The sequence below is a fragment of the Notechis scutatus genome, chromosome 2 (assembly GCF_049901735.1).
Source record: "Notechis scutatus isolate UNSWTSFEM ecotype Mainland chromosome 2, rNotScu1.2, whole genome shotgun sequence".
NCBI lineage: Eukaryota > Metazoa > Chordata > Lepidosauria > Squamata > Elapidae > Notechis > Notechis scutatus.
In genome coordinates this window covers 111,128,043-111,154,827 of record NC_142010.1, presented here as the reverse complement: position 1 = coordinate 111,154,827, position 26,785 = coordinate 111,128,043, and the positions used below count along the sequence as shown (strand labels likewise).

Sequence of the window (26,785 nt, the reverse complement as noted above, 5' to 3'; positions counted from 1 at the left end):
GCAAAGAAGGCAGGCAGATTGGGTTGCTCACAGAATCACAGTTTCATTCAGAAATCTATCTATCTACCATTGGCTAGTTCAGTCTGTCACATCAAATTTGCTTGCAAGCAAACTCACAAAATTAACTCACAACATACCATGTATGTAAATATTGAATTTTTTTATATAAAAAACAACTTTTATCCAAAATCAGGCAAAGCGGGCAGATTGAGTTGCTCACAGAATCATTCAGTGATCTATCTATCTGCCATCGGCTTGCTCAGCCTCTCAAATTTGCTTGCAAGCAAACCTTCAGTCCTAAAGAAGGTTCAGCTATGCTTAGCTAGAAAGCAAGAAATCCAACCATTTCCTGCTTCCTAGCTAATGTAAATCTCCCAGCACAACAGAACAGATGATGGTCGGAAAAAGAAAAAATAGCAACTTAGCAAACAAATTTGCCGGGTAAGGAGTGAGTGGGCAGGGAGGGTTCCCGCAGGCCATGTGGGCGGCACAGCCTTGTGTTTCTGCGCAGCCTGGATTAATTGCTTTGGGGGGGTGCTCTGGGGGTGAGATTTCTCTGCGGCCCACCAAAATTTTCTCACAGCCCACCAGTGGGCCACGGCCCACCGGTTGGTGACCATTGCCTTATACAATAAAATTTCAGCCTTGAGCTGATTATTTAGTGCTAAAGTCTTCACTATGCACTCTAACAATATTTAAAATATTTTTTAAAAAATAATTTTAAAAAGAGAGAAAAAAAGAACTAAAAGAACTACGCTAAATAATTGCTTGGAGTGGAAAGAAACAGAGCTTTCATTACCTGCATGATATGCCTTTGCTTTTACTCCTCTATTGCTTAGCTCAATAGACACTTGTTCACAAGCATCTCTCATCCTGCAGTAGATAATTCCACAGCCAGGATACCCCTGCACAGAGGAAAAGAGAATGAAGCTAACATTAGCATCATAAGGACACGCAACAATAAACAAGCTACAGATATGAAGGACTAAAAGATAAGTTTTCATACGCTTGGCTTAGGGTTAACACTATACATATTTTATACAGAAGTCAACAGATTCTCATGAACCTTTTGATTTTGTACCAGAACTTGTACCAAAGTCTGAACGGTATCTGCTACACTGAACAGTCAAGCCAAAAAAGACTATCAGTGGACAATGTTTATATTCTCTGACTCCAGCCATTCATATAGAACAGAAGTAGAGTACTATGGTCCCTATGACTTGTGGACTTTAACTCCCAGAATTCCTGAGCCAGCATGGCTGACTCAGGAATTCTGGGAATTGAAATCCATAAGTCATAAAAGGGCCACAGTTCCCCGCTTGATTATAAATTTATTTATAATTGTTTATTTCAAATATTTATATGGTTGCCCAACTTGTAAAACACAACTCTGGGTGGCTCTGGATTTTAATTTAGTATTAAGCTATCTAATTATTATTAGACTCATATCCTGCTTTTTCTCAGGGAGCACTAGGTAACATACATAGCATCCTTTTCTCTGATGTCTTCTGTAACAATCTGTGGGGTACACTGGGTTAAGAAACAGTGACTGGCCCAAGAATGTCTATGACTGATCCTGGATACGAACCTGGGATCAACAGGTTAACCACACTGCCTCTTTAAAAAATACCTGTAACTTTCTTTTTTTTAAATCAATATAGACTATACAACTTGTGTCACCTTATGGGAAAAAGAATAAAGTAACATTGCATTTATTCTGTTTCCAATCAGGTGACACAGGTTCTGTTTACTCCACAATAAGCTAGATTTCTATAACACTTACATTAGTTTATATAATCTCCTGTTCCTATACAATATTTATATAGTCTGCATTTTCATGTACATTTCATGTTTTGCTGCCATCTGACTCTGCCAAGCTAATCAAGAATTCAAACTCCCATGTGCTGCTAAAAAGTTCATACTTGCTTAATGAAATCTGTAGGGTTTGAATTCTTTCTTTTGAACCTTTTGGATACATGTCACCTATGTACTTATTTATTTATATCCCTCCATTATTCCTGCATATCTAGAAATAATATTGCGAGAATGGGATTATAGTTCTCCATATGCTGTGAAATAAACTCTTCCAGTAGCCCAAGTTAATGTGGGCAATGCTGAGGGCTGTTGAGATCTTGCAATAAAGAAAATTTAAGAGGATCACAGTTTCCCTTCATGGATATATAGGCAGTCTTTGACTTACGACTACAATTGAGCCCAAAATTTCTGTTGCTGAGTGAGACAGTTGCTAGGTGAATTTTGACCCATTTTATGACCTTTCTTGCCACAGTTGTTAAGTGAATCACTGCAGCTGCTAAGTTAGTAACCCAGCTGTTAAGTGAATCTGGCTTTCCCATTGACTTGGCTTGTCAGAAGGTCACAAAAAGGTGATCACGTGAGCTTGGAATATAGAAATGGCCGTAAATATGGACCAGTTGCTAAGCATCTGAATTTTGATCATATGGGATCATGGGGATGCTGCAAAGATTGCAACTGTGAAAAATGGGCATAAGTCACTTTTTTCAGTGTCATAATTTTGAATGGTTACTTAATGAACTGTTGTAAATCAAGGACTACCTGTACATAATTATTCTTTCTGAAATACTCTTATCGTTTAGCTGTTTTTCTGAAAAAAAGCCACTTCAACAGAATTATCCCATGCATGTCTACTCAGAAATAAATCTTGAGTATAGTTTTGACTGAACTATATACTTTTGAACCTCTTAAATATTGATATTATCCATGAAACTACAGGTATATTTCACAGCTGAGTTCCTAGTTATCTCTCTATAGATGCATGTGATGTCTTATGTATGTTCTGTCAGGGAATTCCTCTCTCTAAACAAATAGCAAAGGAAATATGATTCAATCCAAGTTTTGTCCTATCATGTTAGTTGTAAGTTACCTAAGACCAAGAAGCCACAAGCAACCTTTTTTTAAATAGAGATTTCACTCACCCCTAATTCATTTTGCTGTCCAAGAGACTTCAGACAGAAATCCTTCAGATTTTCATAGGGATCTGCTAAAAGGTCTTTAAACTGCACGTCATAGAACAGATTGGGCCTGAAGCAAGGTGTCCTGAAAGTGGCAACAGGCTGCTTTAGCTTCAGCAGGGCTATAATATCTTCCTGAACTTGCTTAGTAGCTGTGGCTGTCAGGGCTATGCATGATATATTGGGCATGCGACAACGCAAGGAGCCAAGATGCAAATAGTCCGGTCGGAAGTCATGCCCCCACTGGGAAACACAGTGAGCTTCATCAACTACCAGGTAAGAGATAAGATTTTGAGACATTAGACGTTCCAAGGAGGGCCGAAAAGAAGCAGAAGCTGCCATCTCTGGAGTGATGTACAATAACTTTATCTTAGGGTGGTCACTTGTCAAGTCAGCAAGGATGGCTTTTCTCTCCTGAGCGGACATCTTGGAATTAAAAGAGCTCACTCTGACTTTGAGAGAGAGCAAATGATCCACTTGGTCCTACGGAAAAAGTGAAAGGTACTTTACAGAAAGAAACTGACCAGCCAACTGCTGCAATTTGAAGATTAAACAAGTTGATTAAAGAAAGATGACAATGAGCATCATCCATTATAGTATCAAGATTAAAAACAATGAATTCCTTGAATTTTTATTTACATGAAATTTCTAAACACCTAAAAAGTTTGATAGAAAAAGATAATTCAGAACAATTACATATATGATCTTCTGTGGCAATGCCTGAAGGCCAAAGAAAATACTAATTCCAGAATTTCCAATTACTTTCAGTTATGAGACTGAACTATGCAATAACCTGCATTTATTGATCTGAATTAAGCTAACAAGCTCTTCAGAAAAGGCAGATTCTAAGACATTTTTCTATTTAAAGAAATGTATTTCTTCTTTCAAATATGTAATTATAGAAGATACCTGAATAAGTGAAATTAATGGTGAAATCACTATCGTGATGCCCTTTGCCAAAACTGCTGGAAGCTGATAACACAAAGATTTCCCTGCTCCTGTTGGCATACATACAAATGCATCCTTTTCCCCTGCAAAAGCAACAACAAAATGGACAAAGATCTTTTTTTTCAATTACAAGTGTCTCTAGATTCTGTTTTGAAAACCAGAACATTTTTTTCCTAGGATATGCATAGGATATCAAATCTTACATATATCCATATAAGCACAACACTACCATGACAACTCATTATAGTGAAACATATTAGAGCTAGGTACTCTATGAAAATGATTTAAAAGAAATGTTTTAAGTGAACTTGACTTTCTGCTGTTCATTGAGAGAACCTATTTTTTTTCAGTCTGAGTCCAGAAAAAAGGTACCAGAGATTATGTTTAATGAGTGGATTTTGGTATCATATACCGAGATATTATTTAAACGAGGCTCTAAATTGGCCATCAAAAGGCTACAAAGCCCCGTAGCAATGACCATGTCTTACTCACTGATGTTGCTGAAATGTGTCCATGAGCTTCATTCTTACATGGAGTGCCCATGAAATTAATCAAATGTAACTGGAACTATGAAATTTGCACTTCTGGGTGCCATATAATAAATTATTTTTTAAAGAAAACTCCTCCTTGGTCAAAAAGCCCTGTATGCATTCACACTATCAGGTCTCAGTTTTTTGGCACAGCATGCTCTTTTGGTATAGCAGCTGCAGGACAAATGGAAGATGGAGCAGAGTGTCATGGTGAGAAGAACAAGCTCTTTGCAGTTGTTTTTTCTAGGTGATAGATGGGACTGGATTTCTATTTGCTTTAATTCCAGGTAGGCTGGGAGAACCAGAGGTGCTGGGTTTCCCAACCAATAGCACACGACTAATATTGATTTTTTAAATTAAGGTGAAATGGTTCATTTTTGTGAGTCAGAAAAATAGTCATGACTTATAGGTAGTCCTCAACTTACAATAGTTCATTTAGTGGCCATTCAAAGTTACAACAGTACTGAAAAAAGTGACTTACGACTATTTTTCACACTTATGACCATTGCAGCATTCCCATGGTCAAGCTATTTATATTTGGATGCTTGACAGATGGTTCATATTTATGATGTTGCAGTGTCCTGGGATCATGTGATCATCTTTTGCAACCCTCTGACAAAAAAAGACAATGGGGAAGCCAGATTCACTTAACAACCTGTTACTAATTTAACAAACTTCAGTGATTCACTTAACAAACGTGGTAAGAAAAGTCATAAAATGGGCCAAAACTCACTTAGCAAATTTCTCACTGAACAACAAAAATTATGGGCTCAATTGTGATCATAAGTTGAGGACTACCTGTGCAGTTTTATTTGATTTCCATTCTAGGAATGACCAAATTTGACTCAAGTCCATAGCTCTTCAGTTTGGATGTATTATGAAATTACTGTTAACTGAAAACTTTCAGTATAAATTGTAGTAAATCACATTTCAGTTTATAAAGCTAAGCCAGCCATCCAAATTGATGTAAAATCCAATACCAGGCAAGCACTCTCTAAATGTATTAGGATTGTAACACATTTGCATGACTTCTCAGCTAGCATGACCTTTGGAACTTGCAATTCATTTTCTTAGAAATGGGTCTGTTTAATGGGGTTTATTTCCAAGATAAATCGATTTTTACTACAAATTTGGCCAAGTTCAATTATTCATTTTAAGAGTCTAGGGAAATCTGGAACTGAAATAATCAATCTAAAAGATTTTCTGTAATTTCAGCAGTAGAAAAAAGTCTTTTAAAATATTCAGAGCTTTTTCACTGTACGTTTTTATCTTATTGTTGCAGAGAATAGAATTTAATACTTGCCATGTTTTGGGAAGCTGGGAATCTTTGAATGACATGTTAAAAATATTTTACACTGTCATAAAAAGTACTTGTGATTTACCTTTTACCACAGTCATAGTTGCACTTCCTTGCAATGAAGTCTTGAAAGAGTTAAATCCAAAAACTTTTGTCAGAGTTTGCAGAACTCTATCTTCCAATCTTGAAGAAGAGATGTTACTCATCTTAAAAGCCAATACTAGGAGTAATTCAAACTAGAGGTAAGGAGAGGGCCTTCATGCAATTATTTTCTTTTCTTGCAAACCATCACCTGTATAGGCATAACAGATGTACTTCAATACCATCTTCTTTAAAATGAAATATAATTTATTTTTATACAACCATCACCATGCCAGTTATATTCTCTGATTTAGTAAAATACAAAAGGGTTCTTACTATTCATTAGCCTATAGAAAAAGCAAAGCTATAAATATATTGGATTATAATCCAGAGACTAAAAGAACCTAGGCACAAGAAATGTAACTATTTTCTTGCTTTTTCGGAATGCAGATTATTATCTTATAATGTGTACTACTTTTTCTATTGCCTTGCAGCTGTGTCCCAACCTGCTCAATTCCATGCGATTTTCTAAACAATAGAGAAGCAGCTGTCTCTTCAAGTTGTTTTTCTTCTTCCCAGTTTAGGCTATAGTTTTGGGATTGTTCAAGGGGTGATCAAGCAAGTACTGAGCCAAATCTTAGCTTTTTTACATCAGCCTTAAATACTCCACAAAATGCAGAAGATCCAATGGAGTCAGGGACCTATCTAATCCAAGAATTAGAAGAATATGGGGCGGTAGCAGGACTAAAAATTAATAAAGATAAAACAAAAGTAATAACCAAAAACTTGATAGAAAGTCATAAAAAACAATTGGAAAGGAAATTGGGACTACAAAATGTCAAAAAACTTAAGCATCTAGGACTTTGGTTAACAGGAAGATGCTCTTCCATAAAAGAGGATAATTATATGAAATTACTTTCACAGATAAAGAAAGATCTGGCCAATTGGGGAAAATTACAACTATCATTATTAGGCCAAATAGTGGCCATAAAAATGAACATACTACCAAAACTATTATACTATTTTCAAACAATACCTATAAAATTGGATAAGAAATTTTTTCAGGAATTAGATAGGACGGTAATGAAATTTATATGGATGGGGGGAAAAGCACGAATAAAATTGAAAACGTTACAAGATAGTGGAACCAGAGGCGACCTTGGACTCCCAAAGTCAAGCAGCAATTTTACTATGGGTTAAGGAGTGGATAAACTTAAAAAAATAAAAGAATTTTGGCGAAAGAAGGTCATGACCTCCAAGTTGGGTGGCATGCCTTTCTATGGGATAAAACGAATAAGATCCACTCCAATTTCCATAGACATTTGATAAGGGACTCACTTTTACAAACATGGGAGAAAATAAAAAAAGCATTATTTGAAAAGACCAAACTGGATCTCACCTATGGAAGCTATATTATATCCAAATACAAGGGACACTAAAAATATGATTAGATATAAAGAATTGGTAGATGAACAGGGGGAATTAAAAACACTGGATAAACTAAAAGAACAAGGGATAATATTAGACTGGTGGGTATATTTGCAAATTCAAACTAAATTTAAGAAAGGTGTAAAGGAGCTAGGGATAGATAAAGGCTTACAAAAATTGGACCAAATCTTGCCAGGCAAGGATATAAAATTTATAACACGAACATATAATTATTTACTGGAGGAAGAACTAGAGGAGGATATTGTTAAGGGACCAGTGATTGCCTGGGCAAGAAATGTGGGTCATAATATAAATTTGGATGAGTGGGAAAAGACTTGGACCGAGAACTGGAAGCTGACTTTGTCGACGGCATTCAAAGAAAATCAATATAAAATGTTTTGTAGATGCCACTTAGCGCAGGCATGACTGGTGAAAATGTATCCAACCTTGAAATCAAAATGCTGGAAGTGCAAACAAAAGAAAGGAATGTTTTTCCATATGTGATGGCAATGTATAGAGGTCAAAAAATACTGGAAGAAAATACAGAGATGGCTTTTTGAGATTACAAAATATAAATTGAATTTGGAACCCAAAACGTTTTTATTAGGTATGATCAAAGGGAATTTGAGTAAAGATAAAAGATACCTTATTGTACACATTTTAAACGCAGCAAGAATCACTTTAGCACAAAATTGGAAAAGTAATAAAATATCACCAGATGAAGTTTTGATTCAAAAAATAATGGACTGTGCTGAACTAGATAAATTCACTATGGAACTGAAAGGCAAAGAGGATCGAGAATACTATGCTACATGGGAGAGGTGGTACGAATGGGTGAAGGATAAGGATAAAAATAATGTATAGTCACAAAATAAGAAACATGTATATACAATGACACAACAACTGTTAATGGAAATGAGCTTTTTGTATTTTTTGTTTTTTAAGAATAAAAATTTAAAAAAAATGCTCCACGAAATGCGATTTTTTTTTAGGTCCGAAAGTACTCCACAAAATGCATCTTTTAAATTCGCACGATATAATATTTAACCCTTCAAGGAGGGGGTGAGCTTGGAGAACAAATCGCTATTTAACCAACACCTAACTCTTGAGACCAATTTGAATTTCCCGACCTTTTTATTATCACTTTTCTCAAATTACTTTCTAACGCAGATCTGCCAGAGAAAACCTAGCAGGTTCGAAGAGGTCGATGAAAAGTTCAGACCCTTGTCCGCGGATAGGAGTTAACAAAATCGGCGGGATTAAAATAATCTCTAGGTATAGACCACTCCAACCTTTTCCATCTGAGGGAAGCCGAGACCGAAACTCGAGACCGCGGCCCCGCGGGGAAGCGTTTTAATGCATCCATAAGCTAGCTATTAAACTTCTTTCCTTCCCAGCTCTCCGAAACTATGTTCTTGCGCCATAGGCCTCAATGAGGGCGCAGCCGTTGCCAGAATCCCGGTTAATTCAGACGGCTTTGTATTCCAGCAGCATCGGGGACTTCGGCATCGCTTCAGCGCGGGTTGATGACGTAAGAGGCCGATGAAGAGCCGAGACTTTTTTGGTGTGGGCGGAAATGCTCTTCTTTTCCACTGTGTTGAACGACATCCAGCAGTACACGGAATCCTCCTTGGGAGGGAGGGAAATACCTGGGGGGGGGGGGAGATTAGTCCGCGGCTATCGCGGTCCCGAACAGAAGGACGGTAGTTCCGGCGATCACTTCGCTGACGCCATTTTCTTGCGCCGGAAGAGAATTCTAACGGAGTTCCAAAAGGAAGATGGCGGCGGCGGCGAAAAAAAGCGTTCTATCTTCCTTGGCGGTTTATGCGGAAGATTCCGAGCCCGAGTCTGATAGCGAGGCCGGCGGAGTCGGTAGCGATCGAGGAGGAGGGACGGGTGAGGCCTTGGGGCGGCGGCTGGCGGTGGTGGTGGCTGTTTGGTTGGGTTTAATAAGACGCCATGCCTCGTTTCTTCTTTGAAAGCTGATCGGGATGGCTCCTGATCAGCTTCAAGTCTTTGCTGGGTATCCTGATGCATCATAGGGTTGGCTTCGGCTTCGTGTTCAGGGAGGTATGATAAATGGCTTTATTCGCCGTTGAAGCTTTCTCCTCCCTCCGTTTCCCGGTAGGGTTTATCGCCCATGTTTTTCTTGACTGATGGGTGTTGTGGCGGTACGTTCCTCTCGAATGTTCTTGGGCGGATAATTTGGCTTTTGGAGAAGGTGCCTTTCTGAAAATATGAAGCACCTTTTTTATTTGGCTACGCTGTTAATTAACTTTAACCCAACACGGTTACTTACAGCGACTGCTTTCTTCAGCCTCTAAACTAAAGTGTGAGTTCTACCATACTGTTTGTTAGATAAAATATCAGACATTTGATTTGGTATGTTTGGCAAAGACCTAAAATGTGATCTGTTCTCCCCGCCAATCCTAAAGCTAGATAAAGAGAACCCAATTAAACAAGTGAGCCAAAAGATATTTAATGATTTGTTGGAGGAAATGATCCAGAACTGCATACCTATCTGTGTGTGGCAAATGTATGTGCACCTTTGTTTTCAGTAACTGATACTGCCACCACCATGTCTCACAAATGGAATAAAGTTCTTATGCTGAAATACAGTGTTTGCCTTTCACCAAACATGTTTTTCATTCAAGTCAGAAATGTCTATTTTGGTCTTATCTGTGCACAGAACATTCTTCCAGTTGCCTTCTGGTTTGTCTGCATGGTCTTTCGCAAATGGTAGATGGACAACAATTTTCTTCGTTTGGAGAGTAATGGCTTTCTCCTTGCAACCCTGCCAGGTACACCATTGTTGTTCAGTGTTTTTCTGATGATGGTTTCACAAACACTGACATTCACCAGTGCAAAAAGGCCTTTAGTTCTTTAGATGTTACTATGGGCCTCTTTGAGACCTCCTGAAGACACACCTTGCCTTTTGTATGATCATGGTTGGTCAACTATTCCTGGTAAGGGTAACAGTGGTGTTGAATTATCTCTATTTGAACAGTGTGCCTGAAAGTGGACTGATAGAATCCAAACTCTTTGGAAATAATTTTGTAACATTTTCTAGCCTGGTTAGAATCAACAATATATTTTGGGAGATGCTTAAAAACCTCCCTTGTTTGAGCCATAACACATTTCCCTTTACCTGTGTTGCAAAGATCAGGCTTTGAAAGTGAATACTCAGAATTCCATTATTTAAATAAGGCAAACCTTCCACACATCACACCTTATTATCTTCCCATTGATTGCAACCCCTGAATTTCCCCTTCACATGAACTGATAATCCTAGAACACGGGTGCCAAATTTGTGGCGTCATGTTGCCATCACATGACATTTTGCAACGTTTTCCCCATTCACGGAGCTAGGGTGGGCATGGCTTGCATGTGACACATCCGGGCTGCAGGCTGCCAGTTTGACACCCCTACCCTAGAGGGTCATTACTTTAGTCACTTTACAAGTTTGTATCTTTCCTAAGTAAATAAATGAATTATAATGTTTTCACTCATTTGTTTATTTGGCTTTTAGTTTTAGTAAACTAGTTTTAGTGTCTGTATGGAGAACAGATGTTTTAGGTTATATTTCTGTAGAAATATTGTAAATTTAAACAAGTTCACACACCTTTAAGTATATGCAAAACAGTAAGACTAATGCCTGGTATTTTATTGGACAGTTAGCAAGGAAGAACTTACACTATAGAGGGGCTGAAGAAAAGTTACTTAAGTAAAATATATTTCTTGTTTAGCAGGGTAGTTTTATTTCAGCAGGTATGTTTATATATGTGATTTTGTACAACAGTATCTTCTGCATGTATTTTCACTGGGTTGCAAAGTAACTATTAACCATTTTCTTCCCTCTTTGGATGGTTCAGAAGAAAAAGCTGGTTTGGTGTCAGAAAGCTATGGAGAAGATGACTTCAGTAAAATGGAAGGAGAAGAGGATGGTTATGATGAAGATGATGATGAAAACAGCAGACAGTCAGTAGGTATTTTGTTATACAGAAATCATAACTTGGATTGCAGGTTTCACTAGAGCAGGGGTGGGCAAACTACGGCCCGCGGGCCACATCCGGCCCATTGGTCTTTTTAATCCGGCCCACCGAAGATTGGTACAGAATTAAGGTTTGATGTGAATGATTGAATGATTGCATTCATTTGATTTTGACTTGTAATGACAGGCATTTCGACACCAGGCGGCGGCCCGTCTGTCAAATTTTAAAAGTCAATGAGGCCCCCGAGCCAAAAAGTTTGCCCACCCCTGCACTAGAGCATAATAGGAATATTAACTTTTTGTATCTTTGTTGCTTTTGTCTATGTATATTGTATTTGAAGTTATCACAGAATTGCTAGAGGAATGCTTAAATAATATGGAAAAACACATTATTTATCCTTAACTTCCTTCAGTGGAAATGCATTTTTGTTTGCAAGATCAAATTTTAATGTAATAATAAAACGATCCATTTTATAGATGATGTACACATGACATTTCTAGATTCTAGAAGTACATTTCTAGATTCAGAATTTAAAAGTAAAAAAATAAATTGATAAAAACAACTGTAACATGATTATAAGATAGTAACCAATACACCATTATTTCTTCCACCCATGCATTGCTTGAACTGATTATTCTTGCAAAGCTTTTAAAATGTAGCTTCTCTTCTATGTTCCTTTTTCTTTCTTTTTTGCTTTAGATAACTTTCCCTTCTTTGGCCAGGATGTTAGATGAGCCCATTCTATGAACATTTCATTAATTTGAAATGTATTGTTTTTATTACTCTTGGGTATGATATATTTTTGTTTTCTTGCTTTTAATCTAATTCCGAGTGCCCAGAGTTGCAATTGTGAATTGGGCAGCTCTCTAAATTGATAATTAAAAGCAGTCTTCAAACAGTATTTTAAAATTGCCAGTTTTTCAAGTGATCATTTATACCAAGATATACTGTGGCATTTCCCAAGCATATTCTCCTTTTACAATGTATTATCCCTTCAGCTTGGGTTAAATTTCCCTGTAACTTTTCCATTCCTATATGCATCTCTATTCAGTTTTGTATTATCTCCAAATACCTATTATTTAGATATATAATTCTTATAAATGAGTGGCATGAAAACACTTCTGATTCCTGCTTAAAATGAAATGTAATATGACCTTCCTGGGTGACCTCTTGAAAATACAAAGGGACACTAATCTGAGTAGTAGGATAAGTATATTGCTCATCTACTTTGACTAACGACTTAGTTTTTATTTCAAGAAGAATCTTTTCATATGAATAAATCCCAAGGATATTTAAAGCAGGAGAAATCAGTTTTAAAAAAAACCACTTGCTTTATAGCTGATAACAACATCCAATATTCAAGCTAATGCTGTTGCATGAACACCTCAGAATAAGTTCATAAAGGTAGCACAGTTCATCTAAGTGAGATTCTATGTCTTTACGCTGATTGGCAGAATCTATAAGTGCTATCCAAAGCATCTGCAGATGGGGGCTTATTCAAACATCATAATACAAATATTTGAATATCACAATGCAAATCCCACTTGTGTGCATGCATCAGTATACTTGCTCAAAAACAGCAATGCCAGACCTTGTCTACTATTTTGCTTATTTTGATATCCTCTGCAGATGGTTATTACTGTATACAAGACACATCCAGGACACCTGTCCAAGATTCCTGCCATTTCTTTTAGATCAGATAGTAGCAATAAGAGGGAGAACTGTGTAGTAGTAATATTAATACTGGTACCTCATCCCAAACCTCTACCACAATATTGATGTTTCATGCAGCTATGTTAAAATTAAATTACAGAGTTATGACATAATGCTGTTTGTAAATTCTTCTAAGCTTAACCTTAAATAATGGTATTCCATTCTTCATATTAAAGAAAGCATATTTGCAATTTTTAAAATTTCATAATGTGGTAGCAAAAGAGTTAGGTGATCCTTTTTGTTGTGGGCATTCCTATAACTGATTATTCAGTATTTAATCTCATATTGAGTTTGAAATAAGTACGTAAAGTAGAATCTGGGTAGCAAATCTGGATAACTTCAGTTTCAGAAAACACAGTGGATGTGATAATAAATGTGGATGCTGTAACTTACTGAACTCTAAAGTAGAAGTATTACAGAATTTCAGGGATGTTGTTTAGCAATGAAAAACCATGCTATGGATTGATAATACAGTTCTATGGTAGTAGTTATATGCTAGTCTTTGGAAAAGTGCTCTTTCTCATTGTTCCATTCATTCCATTGTATGCAAGAAAACAGTCAAGCTCAAAAGGGCACCAAGTATATGGCTAGTTGTCTTCATGTTTGTGTGACCTGCTTTATTTATTAGAATAAAATTGGCAAAAATAATTCTCTACTGATAAAATTTATCCTATCTGCTGACTTGTGGTGCCTTTTTTAAAAAAAGAAACCCAGTATTGTACGAGTTCCTAAAATCAACCCTTCCATCTTAGAAGTAATCTTAACTTGTTTACATTTCCTTGAATGCCTGTTTTAACAGAGTTTGGGAAAGAAGTTGAGAGAGCAGCCCAGCTGCATTAAAAAGTAAAATTGGGCTATTTAGTACAAGTCCCTTCCAAATACACAACTTGCTGACAATTTAAAGCTTAATTCTGTACATTCTTTGTCTTATAGGAAGAAGATGATTCAGAGACTGAAAAACCTGAGGCTGATGATCTGAAGGTATTTGGAAGAATATTATAATGGGATGGGAATACACTGAAGCGTATAAAAGCGTGATTTAGTTAGTCATCTGTATCTTCTATTCTTGACATAATAACTCTTGTTTGGGGAGTGGTAGATGGCTCCTGAGATGTCCTGAGGAGTCAGGAGGACTCAGCACCTTTTCAGACTAACAGGTTTTTATTAAGCGATGTAAGATTTTGTGAAAGCAGTTCATCAGCTGCAACTATGGTTAGTCAGAAAAAGTGCTACCAGACTTCTAAATTTTGATCATACCGTAGACTCACCACACTTTTCCTTCTACAAAGTATATATGAGCAGTTGAATGTTATGAGTAACTAAGTTAATCTTCCATATCAGATATTGATTAATGATTAGGAAATGCAATATTATGCTTTTTTTTTGTAAATTTTATTTGAGTTTTCACAAAGAGAAAAAAAAATACAAATAAGACATCTTTTTTGAAAGTAGCGTAATCCCGGGTTACATTTTCTTCATACAGACATAAATTCAAGTTCATGCTCATTTTTATATTCTATTCCATATCTTATTAACTATTTTACATTTTCTGCATAGCTTCTCCCCTCTTTTAATTTTCTCAATTTTATTTTAATTATCTCATCTCAATTCAAATCATTGTATTTATATTTTTTGTCTGTCCTATTTTAATTATCATCTTTTCTCATTAAACAAAATTTCTCCTGTAATTACTGATTGGAGTATGACGCCTTTATATCTTTTAAGTTTATTCATTTAACTCTTATTTAGGCTTCAATATATACCCTAAAGTTACAACATTCAATATAATACATAACTTCCATTCGGATTCTGCTTGGTACATTCTTAAAATACACACTATATTCTTAAAAAAAGAAAAAATTATAAATGTATATAATTAAAACAACACATTCCATTCCAATTCAATTCTATCATTAATATTAATATTCATTAAAATCTTAACTTTTTTAACATTACTTTTCAATTAAATATACTTCTATGGGAACAATTATAAGCTTTCCATAATTAATTCCCCCCTCCTTCACTTATCTTTTATAAAACATTAACTAATTAACTAACTTCCCATTCCTTCCTAATTCAATTTTCTCATTTATTTTATTTCACTTATTTTATTAACAAACATTTCACTAAATTACACAAACTATTTTATCCCTCATTTTAATCATACATTGTTTCCAATTTTCTAAAGTTATTTCTATTACTAATATAACACTACAATCTTATGTACCTTTACAGAATCCCTTTTCAGTTAGATTTTCACCCATTATCTCTAAATAGGTCCTGTTTCTCTATATCTTGCTCCGGTCCTTTGTAACTTCTTTTCCTTACCTTCTTCCCTCTCTTCTTCTCTCCCCTTTTTACCCCCTTGTCTCTCTACCTCTATTTCTCTCTTCTGTATTCCCCTTTTCTGTTGCTTTCCAGTATTATACTTATTTTTCGAATTATTTTTCTTTTCTTTGGTTGTTTTTTTAAGTCTTAAATTCTCCATTCTCTTTCCCCCCTTTCCTTTTTCTTCCCCACATAGAATTACTTGTTCATTAAAGATGGCTTCTTCTTTGTCCCAGTCTTCTTGTTTTGCAGTCGTATCTTGTTGTTTCTCATAGTTCCAAATCTCCATTTCTAAGAATTGAAAAACAAAGCCAAAAGAACCCTTCCCTTCTTGTGCATCTTCTTTGTACTTTTTAAGTTCCATTTTCAATTCATCCAGAAGTGGTGCCATTGTATACATTTTTAAACAACCACCCGATTGATTTTAGTCATTCAAATGTAATAACCAAGAATCCAAAGATCACCAAATAATCCAAATACACGCAAGCTGTTTCTTTTTGCTCTTTTTTTTTCACTTTCTCTTCCTGGGGTTACTGTTTAGTTGCAAAGTTTCAGTTAAACTGTATCTTTTAGAAGTCTTGTTGAAGTTTTACTGTAGGTTCTTTTTAATTCCAGGCAGTCTCCTCCCTCTTCCAGATCCTGACATTCTTTTTCTCTCCTTTCCTGCTTATGAACAAAAAAAAATTAGTGTCCAGAAATCTTTATTATCCCTTTGGCATTTTGTTTTATTTTCAGCTTAATTGCCTATTGATGTCAAAGCGGATTTTTCCGATTTCTTATTTAAGTCTCTTAGTTGTCAGTATAGGGAAGGAGAGAGAAGTAAAAAAAAAGCCAAACCTTTCCCGTTTCACTTTCCTTCGCTGCTTCTGACTCTTCTTTGGGAGCGATGTTATTTTTTTGTAAGTTTAAATTCCAGGGTACCTTAGTTGTTGCTTTTACAATTTAACCCGGTCAGCCAAAACTTTCACTTCTTATCTTCCTCCTGCACATTCTTTTCTGGTTGAGTTCTTCTTTGTGGTGGGCATTTCTGACCACCGCTGCAACCGCCTTCGGGAAAGGGAGTAATGGCCAGCTGAGGAGGAGAGATGCGGCTCTCCTCAACCCTGCTGGCGGTCTCCCCCCTCTTCACCACCTCTACGGGGTGGCTTAGCCCCGAAACCAGCCGGCTCAGGGCACTCCAGCGGCGAGCCCAGACCGAAACCGCTCACGATCACGGATTTCTGTCTGTCGCCGAAGCGACTTCAAACCGGAAGCCCGGAAATGCAATATTATGCTTTGTATGGGGTCTTAACACAAATGATCAGAGATAATGCAGATGTCCGAAAAGGAGTTATATGTTTCAGGGAATTGTATTAATAATCCGTTTCCAAATTTTCATCTTTAGCATGATTTGTGAAGTTCCTGCAGTACTTGAGATTAATTTGGGGTTGTTAAAAAAATAAGACCACATATGTATTTCTCAGTTTACGATGACAGAATTTCTGTCAATAAAGTGATGCATGACCACATTGCAAGAGCAATCTCTTCAGTCCCAAATTCCATTGACAACTGAATACCACAGTCATTCGGTGAAACAACTTCCTGTTGGCTTCCCATAACCAAAGTTAGTGGGGAGATTGGTAGGAAATTGCAAGTGCCAGGCCCACAGGAAGATGGGGAAAGAAGCAAAGGGGTGATAGGGAAGATTGGAGAGGATATGTGCAAGGAGGAGGTTCATGAAGTTGTGAGAGAGGGCCAGCGAGAGTGCGAGGGTTGCAAGAGAGGTGCCACATAGGTCAGAAGGGTGCAAAAGGTGTGAGAGAGATGCTGTGCAGGTTAGGGAAGGTGCAAGGGTGTGTGCGAGAGATACTGGTTTAGAAAGGTATGAGGGAGTAGGTGAGAAGCATTGTGTGGGTCAGAGACAGTGCATGGAGTCTGTGAGAGGTGCCATGTGAGTCAGGGAAAGGGCATGGGGTTTGTTTATTTGTGTCAGAAGCATCACAAGTAAAATAAGTCATACCATATGATACAACACTTAAAAAATAAAATACAAAATTAAAATATGTACAAATTAAACAGATCTTGCTCAGAAACTAGCAGCGTTAATTGCATTGTGTCATGCTGCCACGAGGTTCTCAAGTGTATACTGATCGGGGCAAAGGGCAGGTGTACATATGTTTTGCCTGCAAGTTACCACAATCACAAAGAGCAGAAGCAATCGGATAACTATTTGTTCAGAGTGTCTCTGGATTTTGTTGTACTCTTGTGCAGTCTGTTCAATGATTTCCATACTTCCCAGTTTTCGTCAGACCCAGGTCCCAGCTCCTCCACTGATTCCATCCAGTGTTGGTTCTTTGCAACTTTCCATTGGTCCACTCTGCTTTCAAATTCTTCTGTCAACCTAAGGAAACTTTTCCGGGATTTTAGCCTCAGCTGAGCTGATTGTAGGCCATAGAGAAGGTGTTGTCTAAATATTGATGATTTGAGTCTCCCTCTGCATGCTGCTGCTTCTCTGCTGGCTAGGTGATAGATTTTATGTTGAGTAGGTTTAGGGCATCCGGTAATAATTCTGCTAGCTTCATTCTGAGCAACATCTCCTTTGCCAGCATGTGTTGATTTTTACCAGATTGAGCAGGTGTATTCACCTGTTGAGTAGCAAAAAGCTAGAGCTATTGTCTTAAGGATCCTTGGTTTGACACCCGAGATAGAGCTCATTAATTTCCTGAGGATATTATTTAGTCCACTGACCTTTGGTTTAATGTTGCTACAGTGCTGCTTATATGTTAGAGCCCTAGCTAGAGTGACTCCTAAATATTTAGGGCTGTGCAAATGCTCAAATAATGTCCCTTTCCACATAATAGTGCATGGGGCTGTGGAATGGGTTATGTGTAAGGGGATGTTCAAGAGTATGAAGGAGGCACAGCAGGGATTGGGGTGGGTGCTTTGGTGTGCAAATGACCATCACAGTGTGGGCACAGAGGGGATGGCAGAAATTTACCCCAGCAACCTGCAACCTTCTCTGCTGTCTTCCCCATTGACTTTCTGTAGAAGGTGGAAGGGAATGTTGTAAGTGATGATCAGGTGATCATGGGGCGCTTGGACAACTGGTCATAAGTGCAAACGTCCAGCTTGTGATCACGTGACCATGGGAATGGCCAAGATGTCTGGAACTCAAGGACCAGTCATAACCCCCATTTGTTCAGCTTTTATTAAATGATGAATAGGATTATACATATGCATAGCACTGCTTTATGTATATGTAAAATGATAAGCAGATTTTTCTCTTGCAGTCAGAATTTGTTAAAATAGTTCAAGAGAAGCTGAAAGGTTCATAGAGAGAGGAAGATTGCTAGTCCCATGAAACTATTTTGTAGATGCTGCTACTTAGTGGCCACTTGTATTAATATGTGGCCACCTCCATCAACCAAAGTAATAAGTTCACAATCATCTGTGTTAAGCAGTCCTCATCTTCCAACCCCAATTTGTTTGAATAATTGGTAGAACTGATTTGAAATATGCACTGAAGCCCAACTAGGGGATGTCAATGTCTGCAGAACTTTCCTTCCTTTCTCTCTCCTGCCAGTTTCCCACATGAAACATTTTTGGTAGGGCAAAAAGCTTCTCTTTCTCATTTCTATTTGATCACTGTGCTTGTGCATGTATTTCTTACTTTCTATATTTTACAATCTTCCTAGCCCAAGATCAAGATTCAACTAGCTGATCTCCTGGGAGCTTTATGTTGCTAGATTTTGAATTAATTTTTAGTTTCTCAGTACATATATAATGTTTAAATGTATACCTACATATCAATCCTGCTGGAGTGATACCTACTGAAGCTATATAAATGTGGAATATAAGCTGTTGTCCAGCCATATACATTGTTATAAATCAGAGAGATGTATAGACCTGCTGTAAGAAGGCATTATAATCTATTTTCGACAAATTTCATCTGTTTCCTTACTGTCACTTGGTTGAAGTTAAACTATTGCTTCACATATTCAAATATTTTAAACTGAATCCTGAACAATCACATATATCCTAAAATATGTCCATTATAATTTGATACCAAATTTGTATGACTTGGATGAGGCCCTCTTTTACAAGGATTTTTGTTGTAAGGCAAAATGGGAAGAGGAACTACTGAGCTTCAGATTCAGGATTTAAATGTCTTATTGCGATGTTGATTAGATGCTTTCTCTCTCTGTCTGTACACGAGATATTTATTTGGTTTATTTGTGTACTTAGGAAAATACTTGTTGAGTGTTTTAAAGCATCCTAAAGTTATATTTCTTTCCAAATGTAAGCCTGTCAATATCTAAAACATCTGAGACTTAAACATTAATTAAAAACTGTGGTTAATTAACGGTGTTGTCCATGTAGTGGCAGTATTTCTCCACTAATTTTTCTAAACCTCTGATTTCATTACATCAAGCTGTATCAATTGAATGACTCAACTGGTAAACCCAGGTTGATAATTTAACCAGCCTGATTAATGCTCCAAATATAACAGTACAAATAAGCCTAGTAGATGAGGGTATAAAGAAGATCTGAACTGAATGTTTTGAAAAATAAACTTAGCAATTATTTCTATTCGGGTGGGCATACATTTCTATTTTTCAAAAACATTTTTAAAGTTATAAAGATCCTCCTTTCTATAATTTCTGCAATTTATATTGAACCAATTAATATCTAAATCCAGGTTTTCTATATATGAATGCTAGCTGATTTGATTTTGCTTTGTTTTTTAAACTACTTTTTTCTCTTTCTGGAGACTGTTTTTCTTTTATAAAAGGCTGCTTTTTGAAGCTTTTTAGTCATGCTGAATAACAGAACAGCATGTCCAAGTCAGCTTTATAAGTTCAGACATGGATGTCAAGTAGCAATTTTCTCCTTAGCTCCAGGGCTAGGCTAGCTGCAATTGAGGACAGCCTTTAAAAGAAAGGCTTTTATTGTACAATGCTGATATAAAAATAATCATGTAAATATAGTGGTTTTTAGTGATCCAAAATCCTTGTAGCTTTGATGTCATACCAGTCTGGAAAGAATTTTGAATAATAATCACAGATTTATGACCATAGAGTAGTAATAGGTATGACTAACTCTTCTGCTTTTCAGGGAGTGTTCTCAGAGGAATGATTAACTACTGGTATACCCATTAAAACTAGTCTGATGTGATTGACATAAACACATTGATCAATAGAGTCATGCCATGAACACATTTCAGTACCCACCTTTAACACTTAATTCATAAGGAGTGCCTGCAGTAGAATCCCCTGCTACTTTCCTTTTAATTGTTTATTGGGAATATTGTCAGGTTGGAAACCTGCCTTAAATAAACACATATGTACAGAGCAAAATATGAGTCCCTAGCCATAATTTTCAGCCTTTACTCTTAGAAGTTAGATTTATTTATTATTACAACCTTGATCCAATTTATTCTTTGGTGTTAGCACTGGGGAACTATGTGAATTGTAAAGATCTGCAGTGTTGATGTAATATTTTTTTCTTATATATGATTTACAAATGATAGACATGCAAAACATTTAAACATTTTTAGCTGCCTTGTATCCAAAAGCAACATGGTGCTTATGAATGACCATGTTGAATCCATATGAAAAAGTTTGGAATAACTCTACCCATCAAGTCTAATTTAAATATAGGCTAATAGTTAAATATTTACCTGAAAGCCTGTTTGACTAATGACTGCTATATTTTGAAGAGATGGATATAGTGTCAGACACTAAAATTTCTTGGTTCTTCCTTTTATCATGGATTCTCAGTATTTTCATATATAAATGTTGCAGGATGTTACATTTGTTATACATTAGCATCTTGTTTGATGAAGCCATATTTTCATTAAAAGTTCCTAATTCCATCTCTGCACACTTTCTTTAAAATAGCCATCAAGTAACTCTATTAGTTAAGGGAAATTATAGACTTCGTAGAAAAGATTATAAGAACCTTCAGTTCACAATGGAATGTGTTAGCATGTTAATGATTGCTTTATGAGTGGCAAAGTTTAAATGTTTGATTACTAACTACCAACTATTGTATCATGAATTCTGTTTTCTTTCCAGTTAGATGATTGTGAGTCTATTGAAAATCTTCGGTCTTTGAATTATGAACTAATTCTCGGGCAATCTATTCCTAATATGTATTTTGTATTTTACATAAAAATAAGGAATTCAATTAAGGGACTATATTTATTATTTGTCATTTTTCAATTTCCATACATTGTCACATAGAATTCCTTTGTCAAATTCATGAAGTATAATGCTTCATTATCCAGAATCATGCCATTGGCTCATTTCATTTGGTGTTGTATACAATAATAGTGGCAAGCTTTCAAGGTCCCTGTTAGGAGTGCTTCCTATCTTTGTCTAGAGATGCTAGGAAATAACCCTAGGATCTCTTGTATACAGAGCTTATGCTCTACCAAAGGTATAGCCTCTCTTTAATTAACATTAAAACTCACAAGCTTAGGATATTTGATCCAGTCTATGGTTTACGGTGGTTTTCTTTTTCCCATATGCAAAATATAGTTGATATTTTTCTCCTTTTTTATGTAGACAAATCCCCTTGTGAAACCACCAGTGAAATTTAAGCATAAAATAATGCTTAGCATCAGAAGTAGGAAATTAAAATAAATTTATTCTAGCTGTAGAAAAGATGAACAGTGGTGTATTTTAAAACCCACCCCTAAGAATTTTACTAAAAAGGAGATTGATTCAGACATTCTGTAGCAACTGAGGTATAAACATCCCCAAAACTCCCTTTCTGGTTTGGTTCTGCAACCCAACAGGACAGACATAGACTTCAGAGAATAATTAGGACTGCAGAAAAAACAATTACTACCCACCTGCCTTCCATCGAGGACCTGTATACTGCACGAGTCAAAAAGAGGTCTGTGAAAATATTTACAGACTCCTCACATCCCGGACATAAACTGTTTCAACTCCTTCCCTCAAAACGACGTTATAGAGCACTGCACACCAGAACAACTAGACACAAGGACAGTTTTTCCCCGAAAGCCATCCCTCTGCTAAACAAATAATTCCCTCAACACTGTTCAACTATTTACAAAGTCTGCACTACTATAACTGTTAAAACTTGTCATCATTCCTTATCACCCATCCCCTCCCACTTGTGATTGTAGGACTGTAACTTTGTTGCTTGTATCCTTACGATTTATATGGACTGTTTCCTAGTATGATTTGATTGCTGATTGTACCCTATGACCATCATTAAGTGTTGTACGTTATGATTCTTGATTCTTAACGAATGTACCTTTTCTTTATGTATACTGAGAGTATTTACACCGAGACAAATTCCTTGTGTGTCCAATCATACTTGGCCAATAAAGTATTCTATTCTATTCTATTCTATTCTATTCTATTCTATTCTATTCTTTCCGGAGGCCTTTCCTAACTTTCCAGAAGCTTGTTTGACAAACAGAATCAGAAACAAATAGCTATTTCTGCAGCACAGATATCTATTAAAATAAATATCTTTTTAAACAAGATAGAAGCCATATAATTATATCATGAAAACAGTTTCCCCTAATACTAAGATAAAGTGCACATTTTACATTCTGAGAATTGCTCTTTTTTGTTTTGTTTTTTAAGAGAGAATATTCTATATTACCAGATTTTCTGCCAGGTATGAACTAATGTATACATTGGACCTAGGCTTGTTATTTAAAGGACTGTGTTTATGTTCCAGTTCCTAAAAAAGGAGTGATGGTACAATATCGTTCTAATGCAAGTAGTCCTCACTTAGCAATCACTTGTTCTGAAACCATTTGAACTTGACAGGGGTGCTCAATGAGTGGTGCTTAGGACTGGTCCTCCTACTTCTGTCAGTTGCTGTGCCCATGGTCATGCAATCAGCATTTGCAAACTTTCACTGCTGTCTGCTGACAAGCAAAATCAATGAGGAGAAAGAGACATGGCAGTAATCTTCAATTACAGGTAACCCTCGACTTACAACAGTTCATTTAGTGACTTTTAAAGTTACAATAGCACTGAAAAAAGTGACTGATGACTGTTTTTCGCACTTACAACCATTGCAGTATCCCCATAGATACTGATACTATACTATGTCTGAACAAAATTCAGGCATAGGGCATCTAGTTCATGTTTATGACAATTGCAGTGTCCCAACGTTCCATGATCACTCTTTGTGACCTTCTTTCAAGCAATGTTAATGGGGAAGCCAGATTCACTTAACAACCATGTTACTAACTGAACAACTGCAGTGATTCACTTAATGACAGTGGCTATATAATAACCTACCACAGATAGTATAATTTCATCCAGTGCTAAGGCATTAATCATAAAAAGAGGTTCTCCAGTATTGTCCTTTCTCCCCAATTCTTTATACTATAAAAGGAATTGTTTTTCCTGGGGCTTTGTAGGTTCTTTTCTTGTTTTTTTCTGTACTTTTTAGAGGTTAAGGCATGTCTCTTACATGCCTGCTTGGTCCTTCCTTAGCAGAAGTACAAGCTACAACAACCCCCTGACTCGTTCAGTTCTGAATACCACACATTGCTGACATGGGTGCGGTGTGGCTTCCAAAGGAGAAATTGTTTTTTTTTTGTTTGCATTGGCTTATATTATTACATTACATTATTATTCTCCCCATGTGCCCCTTCCTGACAAATCTGACAACTCAGATGGGCAAACTGATGCTTCATTCCTACTCCTTGACTGTTGACTATCTTTAGTTTTTAAAAAAATCTGCCTGTCTAAGTCTGTCAAACAAACCAGAGTAAATGTGAATGGTTCCACATTTCTGGTTATTTAGACAGTGTTCCAGCTAGTTTTCTGAATTATTTGGAAAGAATCAGACTGAGGGTATTCTCCCAATCTATTGCTTAGTAAACAGCTTTACGTTTTCCTGTGCAAAATGAAATCTATGGTACCTACTTGGCTGACCTGAGCATTTATAGTATTTTAAGTATTTGTGGAGAGGAGGGAATTCTCACATTCAAGCTAATAATAGGCTTCCTTTCTTCCACGAGAGTCTCCAGTGTTTGTTAAGCGTGTTCAGAAAAGTGCCTTTTTCCTGTGTTTTTTTTTCCAGTGAGAAATAATTTTAAGTAAATGGTAGATGTTCAAATATAGCTGCAGATTAGGGAGTGGGTAGTCATTTTGGAGAGAGTGTAAGGCATCTGTAGCATCTTACTAAAGCTAGCAGATGCTGGAAAACTGTAAAGAATTTGGCCTTGTAACTAATCTGGAACAGTTGAAGTCTGCCATTCTTAACTGGTTTTGTTCCTAACAGTTATACACAAAATAGAACTAATGTGTTAATGATAGCATACATCCTGGGTTCAGTTAAACATTTATAAAATATTGAACAATTAAACACAATGTTGAGCTACTGTTGACAGTACCCTTTCCCAAATTTTATGTTCAACAAAACAAAAAGTGGGCCAAGAAGAAACCAAGGAAAAACTTTACTGGGTAAAAGTATAAAATAAACCTTGCCTAGAATATATAGCAGTTTTAAACATTCCGGGCTTATTATCACTTGTCCTGAATTATTAGTCAGGGTTAGTGGTTATCCCACAAGCTTTGCTGATTTGGCTAGTTTATGCTTGGTGCAAATATTTCAGGTTGCATAGAAAAATAAAAATGCAACTCTTGTTTTGAAAAGGTATGTGTGTACAGGTAGTCCTCGACTTACAACAACTTTGAGCTCCATATCTCTGTTGTTAAGCGAGACAGTTAAGTGAATTGTGCTCTATTTTATTACTTTTCTTGCCACGGTTCTTAAGGGAAACACTGCAGTTCTTAGTAACACGGTTGTTAAGTGAATCTGGCTTCCCCATTGACTTTGCTTATCAGAAGGTGATCACCTGACACTGGGACACTGCAACTGTAATAAGTAAGAGTCAGTTGCCAAGTGTCTGAATTTGGATCACATGACCACAAGGATGCTGAAACAGTCCGATTTATGAAAAATGGTCATACGTAAGTCACTTTTTCCAGTGTTGTTGTAACTAAACAACTAAAATGAACTGAACTGTTGTAAGTAGAAGACTACTTGTATATATAATGTTGGCCTGTATAAAATTTGAAGATACTGCATTGAGTTGTTGAAACGTTTGCCATAATCTGTGAAAAGAGTTTCTTTCCATCATACCTTGTTGTCTAGTGAACTTCACTGTAGTAAAATGTATTGATGATGGGACTGCGTTTATCATTCATTATTGCTGACTTAATGTTAGGAATCCCTGTTTTTAAAATCTTTCAATATCCAATCATATTTTGCCAAATCTTGTTGGCTTGATCGAGAGTCTACTATTTCAGTGCTGTGGATTTGTACTGTATTGATAATACATACTAAAAATAAAAGCAGAAGTAATCTTTTGCTGCTATTGTACTATGATGTTAAACATTAGCATTTAAGGAATAAAATGTTCCTTGATAGTTGCTCCTTCTCATTTGCAAACAAATTGCTACTTTCTTTTGTAGAATAAACTTGATTGTCCTGCAGAAACCTAGAAAATCGGATTTCTAGATAGAGGCACATATAAATTTATTCACAGTATAGCCTGCTCTGTTTCCACTAAGCCATAATCTTTCAAACAAATTTAACTGTCTTTTAGTTTGGCATTTGGCCTGGAGCCTTGTCACAAAGCTGGCAAACAGGATACACCCATAGGAAATACTTTTAAGGGTTTCATTTCCCTAGCATTCCACCTCCCCACCACCACCAGTGTTGGGCAAAGGAAAAAAAAAATACAGGATTCTCCCACTGAAGCTTCATGTACACAGAAATCTATGTAACTAACGTGTTGGAAGCTTCTGTATACCAAGAAGTTTCATAAAATGAATCTGCCATGTCACTTAGATCTCCAGCGTGATTTCCCCCCATTGAATTCAGGTAGATTTTTAGGTTTGGAATGTGCTGGAAAAACTTGATTAAAAGTTCCTTTCATACTAAGTGTGATCATTGATGAGTTTATGGACACACCCGTGTTGTTTTCTGACAACAGTATAAAGCTGGTTTGTGGTTGCATTCTTCTACTACTTTTTGACTTCCCACTCTGACCTTGGCATTTCCTTGGGGTAATTAATGCAAATTCTAATCAGGTCCAACCTTGCTTTTACTTTTTAAAATCAGCCATGATTGACAAGGTGCTGCCACCTAACTGGGCCATTCCTAAAATGCTTCTAGACTTTTGTGGTATACACTGTTAGTAAGATGTTTGATGATTGTGTATCAGTATATCTTCTTTTTCACAGGGTAACTTTACAAATAGCTGCTTATTAGTGGCAACCAAGTGAAGAGCTGCTTAAGCATTATGTTCTACCATCAAGACCATATTGTATATGGAATTTCTTGGTCCATTTCTCCATGGTGTAGAGTAGACCGTGAGTTCTTAACCTGAATCCATGGACAAAATTTACAAAGCTGTGAACTTGAATGGGGAAAAAAGTACAAACTTTATTTTAACTAAATTAATTGAAATTTAGCTTTCTGTTCAGT

General features: G+C 36.5%; 2 protein-coding genes across 7 annotated transcripts in view; one reads left to right on the top strand and one right to left on the bottom strand.

Moving 5' to 3' along the window:
- Window positions 1-8,917, bottom strand: part of RECQL5 (RecQ like helicase 5) — a 71,534-nt gene extending 62,617 nt beyond the window's left edge. For 2 of the 5 annotated variants that reach the window (XR_015747666.1, XM_087955804.1), the window contains exons 1-6: window positions 8,567-8,915; window positions 5,851-6,057; window positions 4,950-5,080; window positions 3,900-4,021; window positions 2,955-3,473; window positions 800-905 (exon numbers count right to left, since the gene is read on the bottom strand). Coding sequence is in view for 3 of the 5 variants with exons in the window: in XM_087955804.1 (XP_087811930.1) it covers window positions 800-905; window positions 2,955-3,473; window positions 3,900-4,021; window positions 4,950-4,974 (772 nt within the window). In the remaining 2 variants the exon portion in view is untranslated. Of the gene's footprint in view, window positions 1-799; window positions 906-2,954; window positions 3,474-3,899; window positions 4,022-4,949; window positions 5,081-5,850; window positions 6,058-8,566 lie in introns of all 5 variants that reach the window. The other 3 variants (XR_015747665.1, XM_026667460.2, XM_087955805.1) reach the window with 3 other exon arrangements.
- Window positions 8,838-26,785, top strand: part of SAP30BP (SAP30 binding protein) — a 41,048-nt gene continuing 23,100 nt past the window's right edge. The window contains exons 1-4 of one of the 2 annotated variants that reach the window (XM_026667465.2): window positions 9,032-9,170; window positions 9,964-10,075; window positions 11,147-11,256; window positions 13,913-13,960. In XM_026667465.2, the coding sequence (XP_026523250.1) occupies window positions 10,018-10,075; window positions 11,147-11,256; window positions 13,913-13,960 (216 nt within the window). In that variant the 5' untranslated portion in view covers window positions 9,032-9,170; window positions 9,964-10,017. Of the gene's footprint in view, window positions 9,171-9,963; window positions 10,076-11,146; window positions 11,257-13,912; window positions 13,961-26,785 lie in introns of both variants that reach the window. The other variant, XM_026667463.2, reaches the window with a different exon arrangement.